We start from the raw sequence: 11,910 nt of genomic DNA, 5'->3' as shown, positions 1-11,910 counted from the left end.
TCGTGACCCTGAGTACAAATGTCGAGCACCGTACAACACTGAGAATTGGGTCATCTTGAAGAATAAGTAGGGCTCATACTACATTGAATAGGTACTTAATTCATCTATATTTTATTGGGCAATAAACTTTATTAGTTCAACGATTCAATGGGCGATTTCTGTAAAATAATATTTGATTCATCGCTGAAAATCTCGACCTGCTTTAAGTTTATGAGTGTTACGTGTAATGTTTATGAATTCGAGTAATGTGCGGCAGTAAAGATGAATTGGGCGTTTTTCGACTGATCTAATTGTATGATGAGTCAAGTCAGTTCGCAAAACCGAACGCCGGCGTGTGCGCCGCGCCAATCTCTACATCTCCGTTTAAATTTAGAAGAGCGAGTGACAAAATTTTCATGTGCGCGCGTAATCCATTCAGATAGTCAACAAATTCTTAGTTTTGAAACAGACTTCACAGTGTAAGCATAGTGAACTTTGTGTTACTGATCAAATATAACAAAACTGTACTTATTACCCAGTGTTAAGGTGTGAATTACAATGTCACGGTCAAGAAAACCATTGCCTATACGCAAAAGTGCGAGTTGTCAAGTGTATACCCACGTTGGGCACTTGAACTCGAGCAGTAGTGATACATCAACTTCAACCAGCTCGTCATCAGAGAATTATGATACTCCACTCAGAAGGTGAGTAGCTGCATACTTGAATATAATCTTCTGGTTATAAAACAGGTACCATGTGGCCAGTTTTGGATTGCTAATTGATTAAAGTGATTACTAATTAAGTGCCAACATCTATATATAGAAACTGGTTGTTGATACCTGCCGTGGGTGTAAAGACCTATCGTAAACGGTTAACGTTCGCTGTTGGTAGGCAAAGACCAAGTGATGTGGTTGCCAAATAAGTTGGTGAGGCATGCTCACCTTTCTAGAACTAGTGAATTCGCTAATTGCTACAAATAGTAAAGAACGTTTAATTTTAAACTTCCATAGTAAAATAAGATAGGTTCTACTCGAGAATATGTAAAGGCACGAATGATCGTAGTTGCAATTCTTTAGCCAAAACCGTATCCAGTTGTTACCATATATACTTAAGTATTCAATCGGAAAATGTAGCTCACCGTAGCGGCAATGATGGTGAATGGATAATCTCTGAATGAGAATGATGACACATCTATCTTGGTCCGTCCAGATAAGTCTTGTACAATAAGATATCAGTTCCACCAGTAGATAAGCCTTAGTGATGAATGGTTTGCACCTGCACCTACTTACTCTAGATTACCTAAAATAACAAAACAATAGCGTAGGTACGTAATTTTCCCTTCCGTCTCAGGATTCTATATGGATTGCGTCCAATCAATTGGAAATATTTACGACTGGGAAGTGGTTGCTCCCACTTCAATTCTGAGTGTGCTCTACCTACATATTAGCAGGTAGGTATGTCGCCAAACCTAACCAAGCTCACCGCTCGGTAGCAAACCATCCGGGACACCGTAAGTAGGTATAAACCGCTGAAAATAGAGATCAATGCTGGAGCATACTCTGTTTCTTTTAATATTTTATGGAGGTGCTTACCTGACTGACGTATCTTGTCGAACGCCTACATAAAATATCTAACAAGGTTAAGGTTGGTCTAATTGGGTTAGTCAGACAGAAACGACCTTTTCGCCAAAGGATAGGATGACCCGTAATCCTGTATAGTTCACAAGGTCAGTTAGGACAAGGATCAATGGAAATATATCGGGTGTGTCGTTCATAATCACATTAAATTAAATGCGTTAATATACTGGTAAATAAATGTCGATTAACACAAAGATAAAAGAAAAATACGTAAAAATAAAAAAATGTTTTTTTCAAACAAAGTAAATGGAATAAAAATGTGCAAAAATTAGAACACCATATAAAAGTCAGTCATTACAAACAACTGAAATTTTCCCTTGAAAACGTACAGCTGTCAACTGATCAAAACATACGATACTCCTAACTTTATCTCTGCTTTACACATGATGTTGTAAATTATAAAAACGAAAAATGACTCCTGTGGTTAAACCACTGAATGGATTAGGTTTTTTTTTTACGATTCGCCATAGAATATCATAAAGTATATGCGATATGATTTAATGTGATTGTGAACGACACACCCGATATAGAAGGTCTTCTGATGTGATATCACCGATGTATTTTCTTAAAGAAACAAAATTTTCGTTGATTTCAATTTAATTCTCACGATTTCCTCGAATTTTCACAAAGCAAGCAGAAGATCTTATTTATTTCAAAGAAAACTTAATGATTTGACCTCTCAGAAAAGCCAATCTTATCCTACTTAAGTCAAATAAAAGTTTTCATTAAGTAAGAGTGCTTAAACACTTGTTAAGCTATCAGTCAATTTACTTTACACCTTTGATTTGGTTATTAACTGTTAAATGAGATTTAGGTAGTATACTTTAAACTAAAGTAGGTCTAGGTACTTACCTGATTTTATTAACTTCAATTAAGTCAGTATCAGGTAAGTCTTAAAATGTCTATGAACAGCCTTCAGCCTCGACTGGTTATCTCATAGATCCTGCTGTAACTCGGCCAAATGGTTTATCTAGCCGGTAGCCTAGTTATAGAATGGGTAGTAAAGTACACACTTCACGCAAGTGTGTAGTAAAATGTGTTAACGATTGTACATATGACGTCATGGGCGTGAACGCTGAAATTCATAGACACGGTAAGGTCGGGGCCACACTGATTAAACGAAATATTCTCATTATGATTATTTTAAGATATTCCAAAATTGTTGGCACTTAAATGAAACAGGGAATAAAAAGTTGTAATATTTTTAACCACTTCACTGTCCACAATGCAGAGAAAATAGGAAGGTACCTAATGAGGCAATCGGTGTGTACCTATCACATATCATACTCATGCGATAGGAAAGTTATTAAATACAGAAGATATCACTCAAATCGATCCATACTGTAATATCAGAAACCGATAGACGATGAAATCAACCTGTTGATATGATTTTACTCCTCACAGGTTCAATCGTATTCTTCGTTCATCAGTGGCGAGGCACTGGACCTACTTCAAGAGAAGCCGTCCTGATCTGAGGTTGAGAGGACGCTCAGTGTCAGACACAGGACTATGTGGCATCGTCGACAGTGGTAAGATGTTTAAAAACGCTTCTAGAAGAGGCACATATTATTATTGCTATAGCCCCTATACGTACCTACGTAATCGTACGTGATCATCGGTCGGCTTCCGATCTAACCGAACGTGTTTCTGATCCTCTTAAAACCCGTTTACCTACCCGGGACACTCGAAACCCTTTGGTAAAAACCCGATATCCTACCAAGGTAAACCTGTGCGTTAAGTAATTATCAATTATAATATTACTAGCGATCGCCCGCGACTTCGTCCGCGTACAATTTTTTTATCGTAAGCGGGCTAACTACAAACTGTAAGACCCTCACTTCTAAAACAGGACTTCCATGCGAACTATCAACCCTCGTTTAACCCCATAGATTTTGGTAAAATCCCTCCTTAATGCATGTCTTCCGTCTATAAAGAAACTACCTCCCCTCTAGTTTGTAGGAGTTTATAGTTTCTAAGATTTAATGTAATTAATCAGTGCGTAGTATTACCCGTTTTACCCGGTTTTACTCGCGTCCTGAGGGAACGACTTCCCCGTACCCGGGTAAAATATAGCCGGGTAAAATATGTTACACGGGGATAGTGTAGCTTCCGAACAGTGAGAGAATTTTCCATATCGGTTCAGTAGTCCTAGGCTGTGCACATCGTGCGCACAGTAGGTAGGTACTCGATCATTATTTTGCTGTGTTATACAGGAATGAATTTTAAGCAGTGCGCAAAAAAAACTGGTGGTCCAGAATCGTTAACAGAACATATCTGCATCATCAGTAAAAAATTTTTTTTCATTCTTTTGTCCGCCCTAAAATCGGCAAAATATGGATACCAACTATTCTTACGCGCGCCGAGCGAAGCTCCGTCAGTAAACCGGTTTCGCGTTGCCGCCGTGCCTACTATAACGACTGTGACCGTACTATCGGTTACAAAATAAACATCTTTCGATATCAATTACTTTTCTTTTTTGTACTAAAACACTACAAAATAAAAATATACGTATCTATAAAACTTATTTAACTATAAGTTGACAAAGTTTGCGCACTGGATAAAATTCATTCCTGTATGTGTTATATGTGTATTTTAAAACAGCTTTATCTCCTAAGATATACATTTAAATTGAACGATGTAAAAGACAATTTTGTTGTAAATTAAATACTTGTGACGTACGTATTTATTTATTTGTATTATATTCGTAACCCACTGCTCCTATTATGATGATATATAGCCTATAGTCTACCTCTATAAATGGGCTATCCAACACTGACATATTTTTTTTAAATCGGACCAGTAGTTTTTGAGATTAGCGCGTTCAAACAAACAAACAAACTCTTCAGCTTATAATATAATATTAGTAAATGTAGATATCCGGTAGGTATTAGGTTATAAATAAATAAATATTTCAATTAAATAGCCTCATAAATTATTCTACTCATAGAAAAGCTCGCGCAAAAAGAAAGCGTTTTTATGATATCCCTCTGTAAGATGAACCCGGAAAACTCTTAGTGAAAATGTGGTACCCGGTGAGTGGTTTCATTTCGTAAAGTATAAAAAAGGGTTTATAGCTTGTTTGTATTTACTCAATTGTCGAATAAATCATTGTCAATTTAATTATGACAGATTTTAACGAAAAGTGACGTGGGTTGATGATATAAAATTGAATGAAAAGGCATCGTTTTATGGTTATTTAACTTTTGATGGGTAACAAAGAGGCATTCAAATCGCGAAATTTTAAAATAAAAAGAAAGTTGAATAAACAGATTGATGCAAAATTCACGCAATGCTTGTTAAAATCTCGTGACTAGAGGTAAGAATTTATGGCATGGCAACTTATTTTAGAATTAAATCGCGATAAAACTCAGAAGGCCAAGTCAAAAGCAATATTATTGCGAATGTGTTTACGTAGTCGTTATTTTTTGTATTAATCATAGTACCAAGAATCTAATGGCTTTTAATAATTATTTATTGTATCTATAAATAATTTTAAAAAAATCTGTTTAGTCCAGACATGTTTGTTTACACTTCGCTCGCGGGTTTTCGCATCCGGGTCGTCATGTGTTTTCGTCTGCAAGCTAAGTTTAGGGACATACAATTTTATTATTAGCCTACTACGTTGTGCCGTCCCCTGTCTTCATTACTAAGAAGGAATCAGGAATGACAAATTATTTATCATCTTTTAAGCTTAGTAGATATTTATTCAAGAGCTTACGCCATCTCGCTTAGATTTAAAAGCTCTCGTTTTGTACCTAAGTAATTTAATTTATCCGCCTAACTCTAAAGTCTGTTTTTTAATCTCGTAGACTAAATTGACACTTGCAAATAATGTTGCTAGCTTTTTTGTACAGTGTTGCACTTACGATACCGGTTTGATGAATCGTAACTTTTTATCTATAATAGACGAATTTAAGATTCATTCAAAGTTTTATATTTGCAATTCACGTACGTACACACGGCTGCACGACGTGCTACAAATTGCCTGGGACATCTGACCACGCAATGCCATGCGTAATCATCAAGAATAAGCCTATTATTTCAGAATGACTTATTGTAAAAAAACGATACTTGATTTTATTAACGCTAAGTTTCGGTCGTGCCACATCACTATTTAAGAATTTGCAATAAACTGAGAACACTCGTAATGTCAGTTTAGTCTACGAGATTAAAAAACAGAGTATAAGGTATAAATCGTTAGATCAGTTGTCATTCCTATTATTAAATGTGTTACCCACGTAATAGTAAATTTTTGGTAACACCCCATTGAATAAGTTTAAATAATTCATTTACAAAATGCACCTATTATCGTGTTAACACCCAACTTCTACCACATTTTCGCCAACCAACAGCATTTTTATTCGACCATTAAAGTCTAAACTGCATGTAACCTCATTAATCATACTCCCACATATGTTCAGGTCCAGAAGTGGCGTACCTGGACATCCAAGCGGTTTCTCCCAGACGGTCCCTGCAGACGTTTGGCAAGGAGTCAAATGGCGTTCCCACGCTTTTTATCACGTGAGTCTAGTTTTTAATTTTAACTGTTATTTAAGTGGATTTGGAAGTGTCTTTTTTTTAGTTTTATCAGCGATTAATGCTACGTCAAGCTACGTGCTCTACATGTCTGCCTTTTTTTGTAATATAAACACGTACTTTTAGTTGCTTTTCGACAACATATATGAGTGACTACGTACCCTATATACTCTTAGAAAATGGCTATAGTACGAATTAAAAGCTTTTGGGCATGTGACAATTTTTCTAACTATCGCTAATGACCTTCTAACCTACCTGTCAAAAAAATCTGAAATATGCGATCACGGTTCTAAAAGGTATTGTTTTTACAAATGGTATTGAATAACGCCCACTGTTTGTAAACACTTCAGAAGCGACCTCCCACGTTGATGACGCAGAGTCCAATCAGTTCAAGGGACAATGCGATCGAATTTACTAATACGAACTGATATTTTGAAGGTCAATATTTGCATAACACCTCACAATATGTTGGAGGGTTAAAGGGTAACACTGACGGTTCATTTTTTTCATTTTAATTAAGACAGACGATTTTAAAAGAGTTATTCAATAGCCAACCCTAAACCAGGCTCTGGAGATGGCCTTTATAAAATTAAAAATAAAAGCTCCTACTAACCGTTTGCCCTTAGGGGGAAACTAAAGACTTTATCGCCAGCGAAAAAGCGAAAATGCCCCTCGCGCACCCAAAATAAGACGCGTTATCTTATTTATGACACTATTAGTTTGTTCATCTTACGCTGCGCTTTTATTATACTGATCACAGTTCACTCGGGGCGCCAGCTAAGTTTCCAAACAAAACTGCCATGATTGCTAAAAGATATACTAGTTTCCTCTAACATACCTGGGTGCCTTTTGCAGCAAACACTTAACATTCTTACAAATTAGTTCTTACTTTATAAAAATAACTTCTAATAACATTTATGTAAGTGGCTACCTTGACCTCACCAAGAATGTGGGGATCGAGTTTTTTTCCATTTTTCTACCATGTTCGTGTTCCGATACTGTTACTACGCATAATGTTCTATAGTAGCGATTAATTAGCATCGATTCACTTTATCGATTATATCTATTTATGGTATGGAAACAATGGTATTTTCTTAGCAATTTGCCTTATAGATTTCATCAGTTCTTGTTGCTAGATTGAAGAAATAATTTATGGAATCATTCTATGTATTTTGGAGCTACGTTTGAAAAATTTGCTTCCCTTATCTAACAGTAGTTAGAGTATAAATGTTTGTGGGTACGATAATGGACTTGTTTATTATATTACTTTAGTTTAAGTTAGGTACAACCAATGTCCGTTATTGCCCATGTACATTCTTAATTGAACCATTGCGATTTACTATTTACTGGACCTCGACAAAACGCTTACAACACCAATTAGAATCCGTGTAAAGAGACAATAAAAACCAAAACGAAATCAAATTTTCCGCCATATTTTCTATCATACATATGATTGCAATCAATATTGTGCGCAATGCACCACTGCGCATGTTTCCCTAGGACCGGTGGAGAGTCACGGAAAGTTCAACTCTGTAAGTATATAAATAGGGGTTGTGTTTGCTTGAATTAGGGGAAACCCCAGATGACAGCCCGCGGTATGGAGTGGACGGACAGTTTGCACTGCCTGTTTTGTGTAGTCTGTACAAAATACGTAATATTAACATAATATCAGTGATATACTCGCCGTGTTATCACAGAAAACTGTAGTTTATCAAATAAAAATCGTGTGTGTTCAGTGACTCCGTGTGGTGACTTTGTAAATTGTTAAATTCTTTCAAAATCCCCTATAATTGGATGCGTCTGGATTAAAGTGTTAATTAATTGGTTTTAAGCGTTTATTATATTTGGTGTGTTACGTATTTTTAGGCGTGGACGTTCCCAAGACTAACGTCTTGGGAACATTTATTTCGATTTACAAAATTATACATTCATAATAGAAATAAATGATAAAGCTTCTCAACAATATTTTGTAGAACATTTAAGTATTGGCTCAAAACTGAAAGGGAAACAAAATAAAGGAGATTTTCCAGTAGAAAATTATCTTTTTCGCTGAAATTAAGTGTTATGCATTAAATACCTATTAAAGATGGTATGCACCATGGTAAAGTCATTGTTATTTATTACAATAAATAATGCCACAGTAAATTGTAAATAAATCAATACCATAAACAAGAAATGCGACATAACATTATTTATTTGTAATTTCCTCATAGCGACAAGAATATCTGCAAGTCGAACTATGCCGGCTATTCTTTGCATAATATTGTTACCGTAAATAATTGTCAAGCGAAATAATCAACATAACTTAGATTTTTATTGGAAGTAATGACTAACGAGTTCACAATCATCATACTTACGGGTTCATTAAATAAATGTGGGAAATCTAATGACTTTCAAGTCATTAAAGCACCACAAGTATTCTTCCGTGTACAATAGGTAGGATATGTTTTCTGTGCAAAAAACCCTTATTTAAAATAGGTAGGCATAATTGTAGTTATTTTTTATGAAAGATAAGCCATGACATTCAGCTTGTCTAAGTCAATAAGGATGTATTATGTAGTTCTATAGTCTATTCTATTGAAAATTTCTGTGCTAAAACTAAACGGCCTACCTTTAATTTCAGACCACCAAAAAATCTGCAAGAAAATGAGCCGTTTACAACCCATAAATCGGTAGACCATTTCAGATAAATTATCGCCTTTTTCCTGTAGAGAAGGCACTAGTTACAATGACCACTCTCGAAAGAAAATCGACACTTTCGGACAAGTTTTCCATTACCTTCAACCACTATAAGTTCTAAATAAAACTGAACCCATGAAAAGCGAACAAAAATAGTGTTAAATTGAATGCATCGTGTCATTGTATGTAATCCAATGAAGTTGTAAGTCATCGCTGACTCCAGTACATTTATAAACGGCTATCTTTCGTTATCTAATTCGCATAATAGGTCGATTTTCATGGCCCATGAAATACCCGTAGATATCGTATAGTCCGCTGTTTCGGATGGCACGATAAACTGTAACTCCCGGTTGTCATTTGAGCATCTTTGGCTGTCGTTACGGGTATTCAGAAGCCAGTAAGTCTGACTGACAGTCTTACCTAGGTATTGGGTTGCCGTGCTACTAGGTTGAGGAGTTCAGATAGGCAGTCGCTCCTTGTAAAACACTGGCACTAAGTTGCAACCGGTTAGACTGAAAGCCGAACCCAACATAGTTGGAAAAAGGCTAAGCAGATGATAATGATGTATGTACATACTATAGACAGAAGTACATAAGTATGTTAGGTAGAATTACGGAAAACAATTCCATGAGGATTTCCGCAAAGTTCTAATTGTTGTTATTGTTTTTAATGGTTTCTATTAAACCATTCGTTTTGAATTACCTCATGATGACACTGCGACTTGCATCCTAGATTTTTTTTTGTTTTGGTCAAATACAAACAATTAAACTCTTATTTAATGATGGTATTCCTCTCCCGTTAATAACAATAAAGCGTACTCTTTTAAAATTATTATTGCAGGTATTAATGAATTCAAAGTACCTAGAATCTAGATTTTACTTGTGATATGGACTATAATATCACAGGCATAAAAAAAAAACTAGAAAAAAACCTAATAATTTAGAACATAATTAGAGGAAGCGTAGACATAAAATTTACTTAATTTTAAACGCGCCACAGGTATCTTGTATCGTCAACTTAATTAGCAAAATGGAATGGGCTTATTCAACAAAAAACTGATTAAAGCTATGTACGAATGTATGAAAGTGTTCCCATAGCATAGAATCGTGTCAGAAACGTGTACATAAAATACCAAGTCATTAGTCGGCTGAAGAGAATATTTCGGTAAGTATTCAAGAAAAAAATCATAACTGTTATTATTTTTAAAAAGTTTTTTTTGAACTTGGCTCGACATTTAAATTGAAAATATCATTTGAGATTGTTTTTTGGTAACATCGAATTTATTTTCCATAGTAAATTAATTTTATGTAATTAATTGTTAAATAATGTGTATCCAGTACCTATGTTGATGATAATGTTAGAATAGTGATTTTTCGTAAGTTTTAAACAGAACAAATGTTGACGAATCCCTGATTTTTTATATCTGTTCCTAATTGCATTGTGATGAGTAAATTGTTCTTAAAATGCTGTCCGTTTATTTCTGAAAACAACTTGAGGAAAATCACTCGACTTGAACAAAATAATGCATTTATGAAGTAGGAATTAAATTTTAGTATTTATTTACTTAACACAGTAGTAGGTTAATTTATCATAACAGTATGTAATAGAAGCTTTGGGCTGGTTGCACATGACGGTAAAACATTATAAACGTCCCTAAAAAAAAAATATAAAAATATATATTGAATTGACTTTCTGATAGTGTTCTCTCCTATAAAAAACTAATTTAATGGCTTGGAAACACGAAGGCAATTCATCACCATCTCCCCTTATAGACAACTATCATACATTCCTTAATACCGATAGTCGACTGTCTTGAACTTTTTTATGAAGGTATCTGTATTATTTTACCATCGCGATGTAAAAGGATATTGTCGCTGCATTGAAAATTACAGGACTGCATGCAATCTAATTGATAGGACACGATAAAAATCGTCTTGTGAAAGAATTTTTTCAATGTTTTAAAGGGCCTTCAAATTGATTATATTTTCCAAAGGTTCTATTGCAGTTAATTGATGATTTAAAGCTACTTAACTGTCTAAGTACCTATTGTTATGCGAACCTAAACTTGAAGGAAGAATTTGAAAATAACATAGGGTTTCTTTATTCCGATCGTTCTTTATTGGCATACAATATAGATAACCATGTCTGCAACCAGCCTTACGCCATTCATGCCCTTATTATTTCTAGGTATTCGGCATGGAGTGTGACAAGTATATCCCTTACCGTATAACCAAGACTTAGTGCCTGCTTGCGGCTTTTTCAAAGCTTATAATGCCAAGGTACTAAGTTAATGCATGTGATGCATGCATATGTGTGTGTGTAGAGCTTAGAATAATGCTGTATATTGCTCGGTTTTCCTCCTTTAGCTGCACTGAACTAACTTTGGTATGTTGTCTTAATGTTAGTTGCACGCTTTAAATGGCAATTTGGCTATTTATGAAACTTTTTATTATTTTTAATGCACATATACCTTCTCTGTTTCATGGATTTTAAAATGCTTAAATATACGAAACAAAATTACTTAGGTACTTACCTACATAAAATAATATTTTTCAATATTTAATAATCATTTTCCCCTTACTACATTTTAAAAGTAAACACATAAGTATCAACTTTTCCTCTTATATTATCGGTCCTGGTTAACTTCCTGACTATCGCTTGAACTTCATCAGTATTTTACAAGAAGCCGTAGGATTAGCGTGTGTCATGCGTCTGACGTTTTCACAGTAAGTGTTCTGACTTCTGTCCTATCACGGCGTGTGTCATATGTCTGTTTGTTGATGCTCACATCGCGTCTTTTGTGTCCCACGTCGCAAGTAGAGCGACCCACTTGTCCCATACAAGTTGTGTCTTTAGCTACTTTGTTTGATGTTTGCTTGAATGTTCCACTTGACAGCCACTTTTTAGTTCCAACTTTAAACCTTGATGGGTGATAAACCACGTATATATTAGTCATAGGTTTGTGACGTCATATATTGTTTTTACAGACCAAAATAATACAATCCAATAGATTGAAATTACAAAGTTTGGTATTCAGATTGTATCGTAAAAGCTAACAAATAATTACTACAGTACAATT

At 35.0% G+C, this 11,910-nt stretch overlaps 1 protein-coding gene across 1 annotated transcript in view; it reads left to right on the top strand.

The window, feature by feature from the left end:
- The first annotated feature begins 478 nt into the window (after positions 1-478).
- The window catches only part of LOC124636784, a 64,514-nt gene continuing 53,082 nt past the window's right edge, over positions 479-11,910 (top strand). The window contains exons 1-3 of the mRNA XM_047172929.1: positions 479-683; positions 3,021-3,145; positions 6,038-6,137. Of these exons, the coding sequence (XP_047028885.1) occupies positions 538-683; positions 3,021-3,145; positions 6,038-6,137 (371 nt within the window). The 5' untranslated portion in view covers positions 479-537. The remainder of the gene's footprint in view (positions 684-3,020; positions 3,146-6,037; positions 6,138-11,910) is intronic.

This window comes from Helicoverpa zea, chromosome 15 (genome assembly GCF_022581195.2).
Source record: "Helicoverpa zea isolate HzStark_Cry1AcR chromosome 15, ilHelZeax1.1, whole genome shotgun sequence".
Taxonomy (NCBI): domain Eukaryota; kingdom Metazoa; phylum Arthropoda; class Insecta; order Lepidoptera; family Noctuidae; genus Helicoverpa; species Helicoverpa zea.
This window is presented reverse-complemented; position numbering and strand designations above follow the sequence as displayed.